Source organism: Coenobita brevimanus, chromosome 96 (assembly GCF_032717465.1).
Source record: "Coenobita brevimanus isolate Jiangsu-jjx chromosome 96, ASM3271746v2, whole genome shotgun sequence".
In the NCBI taxonomy this organism is placed as follows: domain Eukaryota; kingdom Metazoa; phylum Arthropoda; class Malacostraca; order Decapoda; family Coenobitidae; genus Coenobita; species Coenobita brevimanus.
Genome location: NC_137049.1, coordinates 21,198,342 through 21,218,794, shown reverse-complemented (window position 1 = coordinate 21,218,794; position 20,453 = coordinate 21,198,342). Strand labels below are relative to the sequence as shown.

At 41.4% G+C, this 20,453-nt stretch overlaps 1 protein-coding gene across 1 annotated transcript in view; it reads right to left on the bottom strand.

Moving 5' to 3' along the window:
* Nucleotides 1–200: 200 nt before the first annotated feature.
* Nucleotides 201–20,453, bottom strand: part of TppII (Tripeptidyl-peptidase II) — a 60,286-nt gene continuing 40,033 nt past the window's right edge. Inside the window, exons 22-25 of the mRNA XM_080283153.1 lie at nt 10,090–10,279; nt 7,909–8,156; nt 5,071–5,238; nt 201–2,886 (exon numbers count right to left, since the gene is read on the bottom strand). Coding sequence (XP_080139279.1) covers nt 2,677–2,886; nt 5,071–5,238; nt 7,909–8,156; nt 10,090–10,279 — 816 coding nt within the window. The 3' untranslated portion in view covers nt 201–2,676. The remainder of the gene's footprint in view (nt 2,887–5,070; nt 5,239–7,908; nt 8,157–10,089; nt 10,280–20,453) is intronic.

Sequence of the window (20,453 nt, the reverse complement as noted above, 5' to 3'; positions counted from 1 at the left end):
TATTTTACTCTTCCATGCCTCCTCCTACTTTCAAACTCTTGCATATATATACCTTTTTCATCACTCCACCACTCCATCACCATCATCATCATCCTTACTCATATTCCCGACTAAAGAAGACGTAGATTAACCTAGAGAAGCAAAGAACCCTATATAGGAATTAGGTTCCTCAAAAATGAATATTCAAATTGAATCAGCAGAGTATATTACAGGAATAAGATTAACTTCTTTCCATGTTGAACAGAAGCCTGATTGGTAAGATGAGAAATGCTGTACTTTACTAAGAAACTTTCAACCCATTCTTTAACAGAACATAGATGAGCATAACAGAATAAAAAGTCATCCTTTGCATTTCGTATATACATCCAACGTCTACTTACATGGCCTAGATTATATATACTGTACTTTTGATAATTCCCTGTCTGGTAAACTTAACTGTAATTTGCATATGAAAGTGCTATAAGTCTTGACAGAAACTTCATAACCATAATACCATATTTTATCGGATCTTTCTTTGGATAAAGTGCTTGAAATCTCATACTGCTAAATTTGTGGGGTGATATACTGTAAATATCACCCCAACTAATATGCCAACTATCACAAAGTGGTTTTATGTTCCCACAGTGTGACCACAAAGAGTGTTCATAAATACTCTATGAGGACTATCAGCAGGATGATCAGTTACATATTAAAAAAGTAACATTAAAACAAACAACATCCACAATACTAATACTCACAGTCCTGGTGGAATGCTGAGGAACTGAGTAACCTAAGGAAAAATAAAATAAAGTGTCTGGTAACAAATGAGGATGCACTATACTGCACTAGGAAATGTTCCTCACAACATCTCACTTAAAACATGCAAATAATAACTCAAAACAATAAATAAACAGTAGAGGACAGAATAACGGAAGAATCTAGTGAGTTGCACAGCAGCCAATGCATAACTCAGGATCTAAAATGAAGGCCAAAAATAAATGCTTCCTGGTTTTAGAGTTTTTCAGAATGATAATCACTTTGTGGTTCATGTAATCATAAGAATCTCTTCTGTTGCTACCTCTGGTTTACTGTTACTGAAAAAATTGAAAATAAATAATAATAAAAAGACAACAACACATAATACTAGGCACAAGCATTCTACTCCAGAGTACGCCCGCTTTAAATCTTAGTCTTGCCATCGCCACATAATATTATTCAGCACAGGGAAGATTTTGAACTAGAAGTGGCAGGTATGGTCTTAACAATCTCTTCCTAATAAGGGGCTCTCCTAAGCTTAACAATATTGTCTGGTAGCATCAACAATAACCTACAGAAAAGACATCCCCACATTAAAGGGGATAAGGTTGAGGCTCTAAAACCAGGGCTGCTGCTACCTTGTGCCTAAATTTATTTATATAAAAAAAATAATAATATTAAAAAAAAGCATATCAACAACTGGAAAAAAAAAAGTGACACATGAACACAGATTCCTCAAACCTCTTACAAGTTCATTGAAATACAAGTGACTGCTGAAAAACACTGATGTTTTCTGGCTGACTGCACAACACAGGCCCTGCAAACCAAAAATGTGCTAGAATACTAAAAAAAATTAAACACTAACTCATTGAATTCCACAGATGAAAGATAAAACTAACTGCACAGCAGCTCCAAGAAGTGAAACATTCACCAGATTTTCAGTATAAACGTCACTGCCATACTCCACACAATCTGCATATCGAGAATGCAGTACAATACAAATGTCACCAACAATACGGTAAGTCAGTTCTTGTGCTTCTTCCCTTTAAGGTGATCACCCACTGATCTCTTATACTGTATTTCACTATATTCCAACTGATAATCTGCCATGTGAGTTGTGAGCTCATTTTCACTCCTTATACTGTATATAATATATACATATTTCTTTCTTTGGTGTTCATAAGTTACCTGTAAATTGCTATATTGAGCTGTTCTAAGTCATTTGATCTATATGAATGCAATAGCATCACTTCTTGCATTGTAACATCACTAATTCTAACAATAAAGTCTGACTGGGGATGCAGTGCTGAAGTCAACATACGGCCATATTCCTGTTGGCACAGAAGACTTCAAAGCACTTTTTCCTTGGGAATTCATTTTGCATATTACAGTTTAAAATTCTCTTGCATGTTTCTCCTATCTTTTTAATATTGACATAGTCTGCACCAGTAACATACAAGAGGGCATTACAGTTCAACAGGAAAAATAAACTGGTGAGGAGGATGTAAAGCTCCTTAAACCAACAAGACTATGACACATACTGTGTTTGGGGCAGGAATACTGAAGGAGGCTGAGGCAGTGAGCAAATCTGATGCCTTAGGGTGTCAACAGGAGGCATAGATGGCAGTCACAGATGGCACTGGGAGTTGCATAACACCTGCTATGAGCAATGGAAACCTTAGGATGTTGGAGGTGGCTCAGACAGCAGTCAAGGATGGCACTGGGAGTCACAAGTACAGGTATCTCATGTTGTACATTCACAACACCTTAAATCTAGTCCAAGGTGATAATCACAGACTATGTTGAGAATGCCTGATAAACACGAGTATCAGTCAGTACATTAAATTGGCACCCAACAGATGGACTTCCAAGTGTAAATGAAACTACAATGACTGTTCAAGACCAGCAACCCCCAGGGACAAACTATTGAAACGTGGTGAACTAGAATGGAGCGTAGCCAGGAGGGAATCTTAGCGGGTGAGTGGTGGCAATGAGGGAGGAGGCATGAACCCATCCCAGTCTAGAATATGCCTCCGTTAATTTTGCCTCATTGTCACGCGTCCACTTCTCCTCACATTGCCGGGCCAAGAGTCGTACTGCCAGACCATCCAAGCTGCGTACCCGGTAGTAGTTAACAAAGAATCCACACACCTGTCATAATAAAATCCATGATTAAGGTCTCCTGTGCCAAAAATCACTAAAGAAAATTTTATGGGAATAATTAAACTCTTATGGTACAACTCTATTTAATCTTGATCCTGTTTCACAGTAAAGAAAGGTTATAATACTGTCAACTGTATCATATATCTGTTTTTTACTGCATTAATGAGTATGGTATACGGTCACTAAGTTCTCAACGAACATACTGTACTTTGTATGATAATGGAAGGGTTTCTGTTAAGCAGGACCAAGTATGAAAATATTGTACTGTACTTATAATATTTACTGTATTATGGTAGTCAAGCCTTGGGCTCCTACACTTCCTAGGGCAAGGGTCAGGGAACTTTTTAAGGTACAGTATTACCCCAAAATTTATTTGAGTAAAATGTGAAACTATGGTGACATGGAAACAAAAAGTCAAGAATAAAAGCAGTGGAGATGGGACTGCTGAGAAATGTATGTGGAGTACAGTGAGCAGATGGGATACAAAATAATGTGATTTGTGAAAGATGCGGAGCGAGGAAGTCTGTGGACACCAGAATCAAAGAGAGCGTACTGAAATGGTTTGGTCATGTGGAGAGAATGGATGACAACAGAGTGGTGAAAAAGGTATATCTGAGAGAATTTGAAGGAGGGAGGAGACGAGGTAGGTCAAGAAGGTGGAGGGATATGGTGGATGAGTGTGTGAAGAAGAGAGGTATGGAAGTTGGTGAGACTAAGGGACTGACAAAGAGATCGACCTGGCTAGATGAATTTTGTGCAGTGAAACACATAACCGGGGATTTGGCAACCCTTTTTAACGTGACAGCATTCGGACTGACTATCAGATAGGAATGTGTGAAGCTACAGAATGTGGTGAAAGTTTTTTTTGGCCTATCTGATGGAGCCAGGATTCTGTGGGCTTGGATAATGAGTGAATGGAAGCATGACCCATTGAACTGGGCAAACTTAGGCTGTCTGGATGTTGCTGCTCCTCACCCTGCCCTAGGGTGGGAAAGGAGGTCCGCATGATGATCATGATGATGATGAAACAGCCCCCAGACTTAAAAAATAAATAAATAAATAAATAAAAATTAAAAAGCCAAGTCTGTGTATACATCTCAATACAGTAGTATGGCACCTAAGCAACAAATATTGTATCATGATACATGGTTTTACATCTTATTAAACTTCCATCATTTATGTGAAAAATCAGTAATATACCGCACAAACTACCCCTCATACAGCACGCATTAACCCCCAAATTTTTAGTTATCTCACTTAGGGTAGGTTACCCCTGTTCCCCAACACCTGTCTAGAAAGTAACATGGGATTGGGTGTTACCATTATTATTCTTACCATATCTGCCTGTTTATAAAAAAACAAGCACTATCACAAAAGTTTAGCTAGCACTTCACAACTGAAGAAATAGATTCCAATCCTTTATACAGAATACAGATGAAAATCTCTTAAGTAGTTGAGAATCTAGCAATCAATAAAGGGCATTGTAGGAATAAAAATTCTAATTTCCCTCTGACAGAAAAATTATGGAGGCACCAAAAGAGATACACATGACCGGCATAAATAATAAAATAAGCAATGAGGGGACAATCTGTAACTGTCCTGTGCTTTGTACATAACCCAATCAATTGTTGAGTTGTTGATGAAGCTGTACAAAAGGGCAACTACATATGCGAGATGGTGTGAAGTCAAATAAAGAATTCTCAGTCAGCAATGCTGTGCATCAAGGATGTGTTGAATTCAACGCTGTTTATCCTGGTAACCAAGGCACCGTCAGAAAAATTCAGAAGTTGGCTACTGTGGGAGCTTTTACATGCTGATGATCTGGTTCTGACTGCTGAAGACATGAATGACACAAGACAGAAATTCAAAAGGTGGAGGGATGGAATGGAAGCAAGGAGACTGAAAGTTAAAACTGAGGGGATTAAGAATCTCCTACCAGTGTTTCAGAAGAATAACTCATACACACAGCAGCTCTTATAGTACTGAAAACCAACAACACAATGGCTTCAATCCAAACCTGTCTGTGCTACCACCTACCGTGTACAGGCAAGCTACTCTTAAGTCCCAGAGCTCTTAGTTCCCTGAAGGAATCATCACCATTTACTTTCTCTCCTGCTTAAACTTCTTCAGTCTACATAACACTGAGGCCAAACCCTCTCCCACAAACCTCACCTTAGAATCTGAAGGCTCCACAAACTTCATGATATCTGAAGCTATGTTGTCAATCTGTTGGAGTGCTTCAGGGGTGTGCTCAGCTGGTGTAAGAGCCAGAAGGTCCGCACACTGGGCAGAACCTTGCCGAGCCATTGCCTCCAACAGGATGTTGCGTTGCTTGTCCATCTGGAGGAAGAAATTTTAGTGTGCAGGTGAGGAGTCAATGGGAATTTGTACGGGTACGCAATGCTTAATCCAGCTTTCCAGAAAGTGGAATATCCAGAAGACTGAAATTAATGACTGGAATCTTAATCTAATTTTACAGTTAAGTTAACTTTTGCATTTACTACTTTACTTTGGTGGTAGGAGACAGCGACCATCATCCACACACTTGAAGCAGTGCTGTCTACTACATCCTTTAACTTTATCAGCCAGTCTCTGTGTCTACCCTCCTCTCTTCCTATTTCTCCCTTTCTTTGCTGCCATTTTTTATTAGTCTTATTTCCATTTCATGTGGGTCTCATTGAGTGACAAGCTGAATGGTTTCCTGTAACCCATGAAACCATTTACAATGCTGGATGGTAATCATATTCACGTAACTAGATAAACGGGTGATGTGAAGCCTGCTACGGTGCCCCTCCTAAGTGAACAGAGCAATGCAAATGAGGTGTCCATCCAGGAACCATACCTACACACTCCTCCCAACATCTCGTAACAGCGAGGCGCTGTCAATTGCAAGGGAACATCAGTTAACTATACAGGACGGCCCTGCAGAGGCAGTCACTTGCCAGTGGTTGATGAGGCTGCTCGGTCTGACAGACCACGCTTGATCAACAACAACTACTGTACCTTGATTTAGTGGCACTGTCAATCCTTCCATACTAACAGAACTCTTCAGAAAGAAGGAACTGTATTCTGCAAAAACTAATAAATAATAATAACATTAATATGGTAATAACAACACAGTGAGAAGGGAGGTCTGGATGATGATTATGATGATGATAAGTGGTAGGTGGGAGTGCTCACCATCCACTCACTCAATGTAGTGCTGCTCTCGGATGCCTTCCCTTTCCTCTCTTCCTTCTTCTTTTCTTCCTTCCTCTTTTGTATTTCTTTTCTTCATTCTTTCCTCTTCCTTCTATATACAGGTGACTCTACGCTGAGTGACAAGCCAAATAATTTCTTGTACACAAGGAAACCATTTACTAGGCTGGGTGGTAGCCATTTAACCAAATTATTGCACCTGGTGGTTTAGTGGGTAATTAAGGCAATCCAATTGGATTGAACAGGTGCAGCATTATATCCGAGTGATGGTTGGGGTTTATTGCTTACGTAATGCCACTCAGGGATGAGTGATGCTGATCACTCTTAACTGAACCCTCTTGAACTCTTGCGATGCAACCTTCGTCCAACCGCTTCCGAGTACTGCATGACCTCCACAGGCTGGCCCAGACCTTACGTGCCACACACCCCTCAATCAGCAATGTGCGGAACATCGGAAAATGTTTCCATTCAACTTTCTCCCCCGCCCTTTTTTATAACAATATTGTTTTGAAAGTGCTGCATGTTATAAATGAATAAATGATCTTCCTAATGAATGAAAAAACAAGAAAAAGAGAAAATAAATTTCCATATTTCATTGTTCACTCATTCATTCAACACTGATTTCTCTATGATATACAGGTATACACATTTCGTCAATGCTCGTTTAGAGAAAGTTGTGGAGCATTTATTTGCGGTGATTATAATAAAAAAATGACAATTCTAGCTCCATTAGAATTATTTTTGTGGCTTAAAGAACAGAAATATCTTCGGTCTTTGACCATACCTGGCCGCTCTAGTAGCGGCTGGCTCAACATCGTAAAATGTTTCCAATCATTTCATTCCCCTGCCCTTCTTTGTCACTGTATTGTTATGAAATTACTACTAGTAGTAAATGTGAATAATGGTCCTCCTAATGAAAGAAGAAAAAAGAAAAAAATGAATTACCATATTTTTTTGTTCACTCATTCATTCAGTGCCGAATTTTTAGATACATATAAACATTTTGTCAATGTTTGCTGAAAGCTCTACAACTTTCAATATGCACTGACAAAATTTTTATATATCTATGGGAAATCAGCATTCAATAAATGAGTGAACGATAAAATATGGTAATTTATTTTCTCTTTTCTTTCGTTCATTAGGAAGATAATTTATTCAATTATAACAAGCAGCAATTTCATAACAATACAGGTATAAATAAGGACAGGGGAGAAAGTTGAATGACGCAAACGAAAATCGTGGCAAAACAATACCGCACCCTATATCGTTGGACACAACCTGCGTAAAAAAAGGTGCGAGTGGTTGGATTTCACTTGGACGCATACAGCATCAAATAAGTGCAAGCGGTTGGATTTTTTACCAAGCCCTCGTTTATGAGAGGGTTAAATGTCAGGACGAATTTGCCTAGCGTCAGGCTCCTATGCTCCTCATGAGGCAACACTGGATTAGGTGATGGATGGCTGGATAATAATATACATCATCATCATCATCTACTCCTGTGTTGCCCCATGAGAAGAAAGGTTATGCAAGTTGGTTCTGACTTAAGATTGAATGACCAGCCACACTCATCCCTGAGTGCCATTACATGAGCAATAAACTCCAACCATCCCATGGATATAAACCTACCCGGGCTCAATCCAACTGGAATGCCTTAATTACCCACTAAACCACCAGATGCCATAATTTGGTTATATGGTTACCAACCAAAGTAGTGCTATGCTTTGGATCTGCTCAGTCACAGCTGTTCATGAGACTATCCATCAACAACAAACCACTTAATTACAAACCACCATTACTGGCCCAACCACCTACCTGAGTCTTGATCTTAGGTGCATCTGGCCTGGTATCATTTTTGGTGCCATAAAATGCTAGCAGTGGAGCCATGTCTATTGCTGCAACAATCTTCCCAGCTGCTGCTATAACTGCTGCCCGGTTCTGTGCAGCAGCAGCACCACTTACTGTTGCAGAATCTAATGCTTGGAGGCGGGCAAGCTGGGCAGCCAAATGGTCAGGATGGGCTGACATAACCTCCTTATGTAGCTGTTCTCCTGTTTCACTGTCTGCAATATGGAAATGGGGGTGGAGCAAACCGAAATGAGTTAAGAAAAGACAATAAATACAGCTAGAAGCAAAACGGGGAATAGGGGTGAATAAAAAGCCACATACATGCCAGATATATGGTGGTATTTATTTATTTATTTATTATTATTATTATTTTTATTTTTTTTTTTTTTTTATGCAGGGGTGTGGAATCGGATTTAAAAAATTCTGACTCCGACTCCAGGAAATTTTAAGGTTGCAACTCCAACTCCGACTCCGCCCCCCCTCCCCCACCCCCTCTTCTGCAGTACAGTAGTAGGCATACTGCATTACTTACATATTTTAAAGTTTACTTCATCCCTATTATTAGTGTATATAATATAGTAAATTCACATTAAATAATTGTTCTCACAAAAATATCCCACAAATGCTTGCTTGAAATGTCCTCCCACAAGAGCTCCCACAAAAGCTAATTTCTCCCACAAATTTGTGGGAATTTCCCACAAAGTGGCGCAATTGGCCTAGCAATGCACCGAAGTACTTTACACGAGAACTGATCATGTAAAGGAGTTGGACTCAGAGATAATTTTACCGACTCCGACTCCAGCCAAAAGTATCTGACTCCTTGACTTCTGACTCCAACTCCAACTCCACACCCCTGGCTTTTATGCCATGTGTCCATTTTTCAATAAGGGCTAAGGCGCTGCCCCTGGGTAGAGGACTTGGGTTCTGAAGCGTGCAGCACTTTATGACCGGATGCCCTTCCTGATGTCTACCAATGACCCTTGGGTGGACTTGAATCTCTGACCCTTCGGTCAGGGCACCCTAACCCACTGAGCCACGGCTGGTGTTATATACATGTGAATCTAGTTCCTATTCTTTTGACTGCAACTCAACTCTTTTACTTGCTATATATCAACAACATCCCATGAAAAATATGCTCTCAGTATCAAAATGTATTGACTTTTATGATGAACTGATCTATGATTCACTCCTTTTACACAGCCCCAACAATACAGAGCCCCAACAATACTGTGGCACACCAAACACCCTGCTACGAAGATTATTATTTTGCTTCCTACTGTCCTTTTTATTGTCTAAACATGTATAGTATAAATCTACCTTACTAATAAAAGTAATCTTCTAGTGTCTCACTCTTAGGTGGACAAGAGTTACAAGTGAGGCCACCAGAGAGGAGTTACTTGAAGATTATATGTGGAGATACCTGCAGATAAGAGTTGAAAAATTAATATGTATGTACAGAAACTGAGGTAAAGGAACACTAAATAGGTGTGGCTATGAAGAATGCATTGAGGTGGACTGGGCATATGAGCAAAATATTAATAAAAGTATCAGTGTCTCCAGATGTAATGCTGATGAGGGAATAATATCAATGGTCACAGTGAAAAGAAAGGGGGTGGAGGGGACGAAGTGGTGAGATAAAGCAGTAACACATGGCATTACAAATGCTTAGAGGTTGCAGTTACACCCAATGATACTGGGATTTGGCACGTGGCAACAAAGACATGTATCACATGATACTGTATTCTGCACACAGCTTACCAGGTCGTACACTTTTTATACCTCTACAATATTACTACCATGGGGGGGAAGAATCCTTAAAACATGCATTTTCTTTTTAAATATTTAAACTCTTAATAAGCTTTAATGACAGCAACGGCTAAACTACAGTATTAGCCAGACAAGCAAATTTTACCCTCTTCTGGGTGTATGGGACAGACTGCAGTTACCCCCAACTTGTCAATCCATGCAGTCTGCAAATCTCTTAAATACTCTAGGTAATCCGAATAGAATTTTATCTCCTTTTGAGCATAGGGGCTGGACCACTCTTACCTAATTTACCAAATATGCATTCTGTAAATCTCTGAATGCTTCTAGGTAAACTGAACAGCATTTAACTGCTTCAAGGATCACAGGCCCAACTTCACTTACCTAATTTACCAATCCACGCAGTCTGTAAATCTCTAAGAGCTTCTAGGTAATCTGAGTAGCTTTTGGTCTCCTTCTTCTCCTCAGACCCACACCCTCCGCTGTTGCTGCCCCCTCCACCACCACCACTGCTGCCACTGCTACGTTTCTTGCATGGCACCTCTGTCACCACCACTCGCAGAGGGTATTGGTCCTGTCACAGGATGGAAGAAAGCAAGTGCAGAAAAGGGAAGATATAGTAGTGAGGGGAGGGATGGAGGAGTTAAAAGGAGAAATGAAAAAATAGTGAATGGTAGTATATGACCACAGTGTTACTAACATCAAGGGTGAATACATGAGTTCATATATATATATATATATATAGGGGAAGGGGGGATAGAATACTTCCCCAGTACTCCCTGCTTGTCGTAATAGGCGACTAAAAGGGACACTTTTATCTACATTCTTTTTGCTCTCTTTCTTTCCCTTGTACTTTGTCTGTCCAAACCCTGTGCATTTTACTATCATTTAGTTAATTTCCTCTCTCCACTGTCTGGTTCCTGCGAGTCACTGGCATTGGCTCCAGGGTAAAATATTTTACTGCTTAAGAAATCTTGATGAACTCTGGTGACGAAGCAATGGCCCTCAGTTCCGTGCAGCCCTTAAGTGGGCAGGGGGTGCTAAGAATCCCACGGTGTAAAAATAAGTTCATAAATCTAAAAAGAACCTTAAGAATAGGAAACTGGAATGTTCGAACTCTCAATCAGGCTGGTAAAATGGAAGAACTTATTTCAATGTTCAAGGAATACAAGATGGATATTTGTGCTCTGACAGAAACGAGGTTGCTTGGAGTTGATAAAATGAATTTGGAAGATGGTATTACTATGGTGGTTTCTGGTAGGAGTGATGGAAATCATTACCAAGGAGTAGGCTTACTGCTGAGTAGAGATGCTTGCAAGGCACTATGTGAGTTTGAATCAATTAATGAGTGCTTGCTTTATACTCGCTTAAAATCTGACCATGGTAATATCAGTATGGTTGTAGGGTACACTCCGACAAATGAGACTGCTGATGAAATGAAGGATGACTTTTATGAGAAGCTGCAGGATGTAGTGAATAGAGTGGCAAGACATGATGTGTTAGTTTGCACTGGTGATTTTAATGCGATTGTTGGCAGTAGTAGGGATGGCTTTGAAGATTGTATGGGTAAGGAGGGTGTTGGTATAAGAAACGAAAATGGGGTGCGGCTTGCAAGCTTTTGTTTGGCAAATGACCTTATAATTGGTGGAACTATCTTTGAGCATAGAAAAATACATACGACTACTTGGATTTCACCATGTGGTAAATACTGTAACCAGACTGACCACATTGCAATTAGCAGAAGGCATAGGAGTTATTTGCAAGATGTTTGCGTAAGGAGGGGGGCAGATATAGGCAGTGATCATCAACTTGTTGTGTCAAAGATTAAAATAAAACTTAAGAGAAACGTTAATGGTAATTGTACAGGAGGTAATAATTATGATTTTGATGAGCTGAGAAGTGATGAGAGCACGAGGGAAAAGTTTCGGTGCGAATGTAGAAACAAGTTTCTAGTCCTGCAGACTTTGATGGAATCTGAAGACAATGATATTAATCAAATGTGGGGTAAAAGAGGTTTTGCATGAGAGTGCTAAGGTTACTATTAAGAAAAAGGGAAAAGCGAGAAGGAAAAAGTGGATGTCAGATGAAACATGGAATGTAATTCAGAAAAGAAAAGAGGCTAAGTTAAGAAGTGAAGGACAACATGTTGATGGCCAGGTAGTTGAAGTACTTAGAGCAAAGTATTGGCGTTTACATTCTGAAGTAAAAAGACTCGTTAGACGTGATAAGAGGAGACTATATGATGAAAAGGCGACAGAGACAGAAATTAAATTAAGTAAAAATGACGGTCAGAGCACAAGAGCAGCGTATCAGGCCATAAAGGAGTTAACTGGGACTGAAAAGAGAAGGAAGGAAATACCTGTACGAGATAGAAATGGTAATTTGATGACTAAAGATTTGGATATAAAAGGAAGATGGAAAGAGCACTTTGAATCTGTTCTAAATAGACCAATCCCAGCTGAAGAGGACATTTTGCCAGCCGAGAGAGATTTGCAGATAGAAACAGGGGATATAACTTTGGAAGAGGCAGCGAAATCTATAAAGGAGTTAAAGAATTTTAAGGCTCCAGGTGAGGATGGAATATTCCCTGAAATGCTTAAGGTGGAAAATGACGAGTTGATGAATGCACTTTTGAAACTTTTTAATGTAGCTTGGGATAATGGTGGAATTCCAGAAGAATGGAAAAATGGAGTGATTATAAAAATACCAAAAAAGGGAGATTTAAGTGTGTGTGGCAACTGGAGGGGGATAACTTTGACACCTGTAGTTGCAAAAGTCTTTTCCAAAATCTTGTTGAACAGAATAGAGCCAGTAATTGATAAAATTTTAAGAGAAGAACAAGCGGGATTTAGAAAGGGTCGAGGTTGTAATGATCAGATTTTTATTGTAAGGCATCTAATGCAACAAGCTAATGAGATGAAAATGCCACTTAACATGTGTTTTGTGGATTTTGAAAAGGCGTTTGATAGTGTTTCACGTGGAGCTATGTTGAAAATTATGAGATTCTATGGTATACCAGAAAAGTTTGTAAATATTGTCAGAAGCCTGCATGAAGGTACTTTTTGTAAGGTAATGGTGGGTGGTTCTTTGAGTGATCCATTTCAAGTTAGGTCAGGAGTGATTCAAGGAGGAGTTCTTTCGCCATTGTTGTTTGTTTTGGTTATGGATTATGTTATGAAAAAGGTTGTAAGGAGAACAGGTGCAGGAATTAACTGGAAAGAAAATAAGAAGCTGATGGATTTGGACTATGCTGATGATATTGTACTGATTTGCGGAAGTATTTACGAGATGCAGAGGGTGCTCGATTGTCTGGTGGAGGAAGGAGAAAAAGTGGGATTGGTAATAAATTGTGGAAAGACTGAAATTATTAATATGAACGCGGAGAACCAAATCGATTGTGTAATTGGGAATAATGTGGTGAAGAATGTAGAAAACTTTAAATATCTGGGAACGATTGTATCATCTAATGGATCATTAAACAATGAAATTGAGGTGAGGATTAGACAGGCTTGGCGAGCTGTTAGAATGTTGAAATCTGTTTGGAATAATAATATGCTTTCGGTACATACTAAAGTGAAAATTACAAGTCCATGGTTAGACCCATTTTAATTTACGGGCATGAGTCCTGGTACAGTACAATTGCAACAGATCAGAAAGTATTAGGATTTGAGAATAAAATACTGAGAAGGATTCTTGGGGTAAAGTGGCAAGACAGAGTTACAAATGAAAGAGTATGGGATATTACGAGAGTGGAACCAGTTAATGAATATGTGAGACTGTCTCGCTGGAAGTGGCTGGGGCACATATACAGAAAAGAAGGTTGTTTAATACAGGATGTGCCAGAGTGGATTGCTAGAGGAAGAGGTAGAGGCAGGCCGAGGGAAACCTGGTTGAGGACAATGAAAAAAGAAGCAGGAGAGGAGTGTTGGTGGGACCTGAAGGAGATGGCAAGAGACAAATATTGGTGGAGAGAGTTCATTGAGACCCTATGCATCCCGTGGGGTGCCACAGGAAATGATTGATTGATTGATATATATATATATATATATATATATATATATATATATATATATATATATATCATGTAATGCCAATCAGGGATGAGCGAGGCTGGTCACTCTCATCTTAAATGTCAGGACCAACTGCCTAGCCCTGAGCTCCTACGCTCCTCATGGGGCAATGTAGGATTGGATGATGGATGGATGGATGGATATAGTGTATATCTATCTATTGCCAGACACCATAATCCCGTAAGAGGTGGCCATTTGACTTTGAGTTATTTGTTTTACGGGGAGGGGCACTAACCCTCCACCAACCCACTTGCTGACACGTAGGGAGCACGTATGGTTATATGGTTACCACCTAGCGTTAATGGTTTCTTGGCTTACAGGAAACCATTTGGCTTGTTACTCAATGTAAAGCCACCTGTAAAGGAAAGAAAAGCAATAACAAGTGACAGGAAAGATGGAAGAAATAGGAAGAGAGGGGGGTAGACACAGAAAAATAAAAATAAAGGCTAAGGAAGAAGTAGGAAGAGAGGGGGGCAGGCACAGAAAAATAAAAATAAAGGCTAAGGAAGAAGTAGGCAGCACTACATCAAGTGAGTGGAAGATGGTTGCCACCACCTACCACCTATACACCTATGTATATATATATATATATATAAAATTCATTCAATCATTCACTCATCATCTAATGCAGTTTTGCCCCATGAGCATAGAAGCCCAGGCCTAGGCAAGTTGGTTGTTTCGTTTGATTCGTTTTTGATGGCTCCAACATGCTTGCATGCCTTGGCCTTGGTCACCTACTGGTGGCTCTCCAAGCTGATCGATCTATGGCAGGCTCCCTGTTCAGTTCCTTAACCTTGAGGTCATACTTAATGACCTCATCCCACATCTTTCTAGGTCTACCCCTTGCAACCCCACCCCCAATATTAACGCTTCTCACTTTCTGCACCCAATTACCATCCCCCATCCTCTATACATGCCCAAACCATCTCGATCTACCTCTCCTCACCACAACACCGATACACTCTAGTCCCATCCTACCTCTCAACTCTTCCATCGTAAAACCAGCCCTCCCAGGCCTTGCATGCAGGGATGCACTGCACATCCACCCAATCATCGTCACTTCCACACGCTTGAGCCCGAAAATATCCCCCCCCCCTCCCCACTCCCCAGGTCTCACTACCACACAATACCACACCCCAACACATGCTGCACACAAAGATCCCCTAGCATGCAGGGAGAGTCCCCCCCAATGTCAGGAGAGACAACAGCTCCCCAAACCCCTCCCAACCACCCCTCGTCCCAGCCACAGAGCCTGCTCCAGCCCCACCTGCAGCAAACAACATGTCTCCCAAACAACAAAACTCCTCCACACACTCAAGAGACTCACCAGCAAGTTCAAGCCTTTCACGTCTGACAATCTCCACCTGCTCTCCCAGGCACGCCGACCACATAAAATCAGCATCATCTCACAGTCCACCTCTAACACCACCACATCTCCAGTGCACCCACCTATCACAAACACTGCACAAGATGGAATTACTTCCCACGCCCTTGTGGCAAATTGCATGTGGCCATTCTCCCTCTTCCTTAACAGCACCACCACCAACCCCAGATACCATCACTTTTGCCCTATCTGCATTTACTCTCAAGCCCCTGTGCCCCATACCATCTCTCCACTTCCCAAATCCTTCTTCCACCTCCCTCTCATTCTCTGCAATCAACACAAAATCATCAGCATACAACATCTACCACGGGAGTCCATTTCTGAAGTCATATGAGAGGGTTTCAAGTACCATGAAAAACAACAAGGGACTCAAAACTGACCCCTGATGCACCCCAACATTCACAGAAAACTCATCACTTAAATCACCATTCACTCTGAGCACGATCACCCATATACATGGCCATAATCACCCTAACCAGCCACTCCTCCATCCCAAGCTTTCTCAATACCCACTTCACCACCTCTCTAGGGATTCTGTCGAAGGCCTACTCCAAACCAACAAAAACAAAGTACAGTTCCCTTTTCTAAACTACGGTATATATTTTTCCTGACGCTGTCGAACAATAAGTATGGCATCAGTGGTCCCTCTGCCTGGCATAGACCCAAACTGCATCTCATCAATATCCACTCTTTCCCTAATCATACCTTCTAGAACTCTCTCCATTACCTCCATTATCTAGTGCAAAAGCTTTATACCTCCATAATATCCTCTTTCCAGGGCATCACCCTTCCCCCTGAACACATTCACAACTACACTCCCCAGCCAATTATCTGGGACAACACACTCATATGTAATCATATATATCAGGTCAGTGACTAACCTCACCCCTCATCTCCTGAGGCTTTCAACATTTTGGCAGTCAACACCGATACACCTGTTTCCTTCCTTCCCCTGCATCCTGCCTATTGCCTCACTCACAGTAGCAGCATCAATCAAAGGCCAAGGGCCAAACACTGGATCCACTGGCTCCAAACCTTCCCTGTCTCAGTCAAACTCCTCACTCAACAACTGGCAATACTATTCTCTCCATGCATCTTCAACATCCCCACTGCCCACCACCACCCTTCCCTCATCATTCTTCGCACACTGCACACTCATGATATCCCGATTATCCCTCTTCACCTGACTTGCCACCTTAAATATCACCTTTTTCCTTTCCACATGATTCAGGTTATCAAGTAAAAGTCTCTATGGCTCAGACTTCGCCCCGTATACCTCTCTTCCAGCCCTATGCTTGGCAGCCAAGTATTCCTCCTTGTTACCACCCTTCTTCCATTCCCGAGAAAGCCTTCTTTTCTCCTTAACTGCAGCTTCCACACACTCACCCCACCACCAAGTTACTCTATGTCTTGGTGTGCCCCTTGTCCAGCTACATACTGCATCAGTAACTATCAAGAGGTTGCTCTTGAGGGCTCTGCACTGTTCATGAATGCCCTTGTCAACAGCTCCTCTCTCAGCCACCACTCTCCTCAACTCACTACAGAAGGCATCCTTCACTGCTTGGTTTTCCAGCCTCCATACTTTCCTCCAAGGTACAAAAACCCTCTTTTTCATCACTCGTTCTATAAGTACCATGTCACAAATCAATAATTTGTGCTGCTGCACACGCTTCTATAACCTTAACATCCCTCATCAACCTCCTATCAGCCCTCTTGACCAGAAAATAATCTATCTGACTGCTGTTTCCCCCAGACTCGTACATAATCAACCTACTCTTTCTTGTCCCAAAATGTGTGTTGCACACAATCACGTTCACTGCCTCCCCAAACTCGAGTATCCTTTCCCCTTCCGCATTTCTTGTTCCATATGCACATCGCCTATGCATTCCCCCAGCTGCTTCACTCACATGACATTTATGATGAGAGTGATCAGCCTTACTTATCCCTGAGTGGCATTATGTGATCAATAAACCCCAACCACCCCTTGGATATAAACCTGCACCGGTTCAATCCAACTGGAGCACCTTAATTGCCCACTAAACCACCATGCCCCAGAATTTGGTTATACGGTTACCTCCCAATGTAGTAAATGGTTGCCTGGTGTACATGAAACCATTTGGCTAGTCATCCAACGTTGTGTCACGCATAGACAGAAGGAAGAGGAATGAATGAAGGAAAGACAGATGAGGATAGATGGAATGAAGGAACGGAGGAAAGGGCTGGCACCCGAGACCAGCACTATATCAAGTGAGTAAATGGTGACTGCCACCAACAACCACAAATATCTATATCTATATATATATATATTATATACCATCCACTCACTCAATGTAGTGCTGCTTTGGGTGTCTACCCTTTCCTCTCTTCCTTCCTTCCTCTTCTGCCTTTCTTTCCTTCAGTCTTTCCTCTTCCTTCTGCCTACGGGTGACTTTGCACTTCCTCTTCCATCTTTCTTTCCTTCAGTCTTTCCTCTTTTTCTGCCTATGGGTGACCCTACACTGAGTGACAAGCCAAATGGTTTTCTGTACACCAGGACACCATTTACTATGCAGGATAGTAACCACATAACCAAATTATGGTGCCTGGTGGTTTGGCGGATAATTAACGTGCTCCAGTCAGATTGAGCCTGTGCAGGTTGATATCCAAGGGGTTGTTAGGGTTTACTGCTCACATAATGCCACTCAGAAATATTGTTTCTGAGATGGCAAAAAACTCACTCACTCACGTTAGTCAGCACATGACTGTGTTTGACAGGGGTAGTAGTAGGGGTCTTGGGTGGAGCCTTGGTTGTGCTGTAGTATTCCATGTGGTCAAACAAAAATGCAGACAGATGAAGGGGCAACTGATCAGCAGGGTAAAGTGCAGGCAGCTCAGCCGGTCTCTCTGGCAGCTCTTTTTTTTTTTTTTTTTTTTTTAAATGCTAGGAAGAAGGAACCAAAGGCCCCAAGCCCGCAATAACCATTCCTTCCACGAGAAAAACAAAATACAAGAGAGAGCCAAATTCAAGATCCGATCATTTTGAGATGCCTGGACACACTGTGTTTGAAAGACTGGAGATCATAGCTAGCAGGAAAAACAGACAGAGGGAGACAGTTCCAGAGTTGACACGTTGCATAAATGAAGTACTGGAAGTAATGGTTAACTCTTGCATTAGAGAGTTAGACAGAAATGGGATGAGAGTTTGCTGCTAGACTGGTGCTACACGCCCGTCATAAAGGTGGAGGAATGCATGCAAGCAGACAGTTCAGTGGAGCAGTGACCATCAAAGTAGCGATAGAAAAGAGATAAAGAGGCAACAGTGCGGCAAAGAGACAGAGGTTGAAGGGAGTCAGTAAGAGGAGGAGAGTTAATAATACGGAAAGCCTTTGACTCCACCCTATTGAGAAGAGCTGTATGTGGGGAGCCTCCCCACACGAGAGTTGTACCCTACACGGGCAAATAAAACCCGTGTATAGTCAACAATTGTGCAGGGGTAAAGAAGGAATGGAGTCAGCTTAGCACTCTTAATCTCTTGGAAGCAGATTTTGCATGAGATGTAATATGATCTTTTCAAGCCCCGCATAAATGAAACCCCAAGCATGTTCAAGGATGATGCAGGATTAAGCTGAATATTATTAAACATTGTAGTTGGGGATGCTTGCTCATGTAATGCCACTCAGGGATGAGTGAGGCTGGCCACTCTCATCTCAAATGTCGGGACCAACTGCCTAACCCCGGGCTCCTAAGCTCCTCATGGGGCAATGTAGGACTGGATGATGGATGGATGGATTATTAAACATTAGTGGGTACACCTGTGGAAGATTCTGTTAGGTTGATAGGTGTAAGAACTGAGTCTTTGATGCATTAAAAACAAGATTATTTTTACCCCAGTCAGAGATACGAGCCAAGTCAGACATTAGGCGTGCCATAGACTCATCCCTTGTTTGCTGAGGTAACTGCTGAGATGGACGTTGCGAGAACCGAATGGGAAGGTGAAGGGTGGAGTCATCAGCATATGAGTGGATAGGGTTAGATGTACAGCTTAGGTCACTGATGAATAAAAGGAAGAGAGTAGGTGATAGGACAGAGCCCTGAGGAACACCACTGCTGACAAATCTAGAAGAACGATGGTTGTCCACAACAGTGGCTATAGGACGACCAGAAAGGAAGCTACAGATGAAGGCACATACAAAAGGATAGAAACCGTAAGAGGGCAGTTTGGAAATTAAAGATTTATGCCAGACTCGATTGAAAGCCTCTGAGATGTCAAAGTGCAATGGCAAAGCGATCGCCAAAGTCCCGAAAGGAAGATGACCAGGAGTCTGAGAGCTAGGTGAGATCACTAGCAGAACGTCCCTGACAGAACCCATACTGACGATCAGAAAGAAGGTTGTGACAGGAAAGATGCTTTAAAATTTTTCTATTAAGAATTGACTCGAAAACTTTTGAGATACAGGTTGTTATAGCAATTGGACGATAGTCAGAGGGTTGGGAATGGTCTCCCTTCTTTGGGAATGGCTGAATGAAAGCAAACTTCCAGCAAGAAGGAAAGGTACAAGTTGACAAAGGTGAAAGAGTTTGTCTATGCAGGGTGTAAGAACAGAAGCACAGTTCTTGAGAACAATAGGAGGGACTCCATCAGGCCCATATGCCTTGTTAGGATTGAGGCCTGTGATGGCAGAAAATACATCAGCTGAAGAAATTTTAATGTCAGCCATGAGGAAGTCAAAGGGAAGAAGTGATGGAGGAACAGCACTGGAATCGTCTACAGTGGAATTGGAGGAGAATGTCTGAGCGAAGAAATCTGTTTTATCAGAAAAAGAAATAGCTACAGAACCATCAGAAAAGAGGAGGGAAGGATGATGAGGTAAAGTTGTTAGAAAGGTTTTTGGCAAGGTGCCAGAAGGAGAGGGAAGAATTCGAGTTGGAGAGATGAGAGTATTTAGTACGGATGAAATTATTTTTAGCAGAGCAAAGAACAGACTTAGCATGGTTTGAATTGTCGAAATGGTGGGGATAACCATGTTGAACAATGAAAAACGGTATAGATTTATGCCAAAAAACGAATTGTTGAATAACGATTGGTCGAAAAATTATAGTTAGATAGACAGATACAGACAGACAGATACACACATAGATAAATACACTATAGATATACTATACACACAGGTATGCCCTGCAATACGATCCCCCTTTATGCAATACCCCACCTTAGCAATGTAAAATATAGGTAGATAGATAGATAGATAAACAAATAGACAGACAGACATATAGATATATTGTATCATACACACAGGTATACCTTGCTATACAAT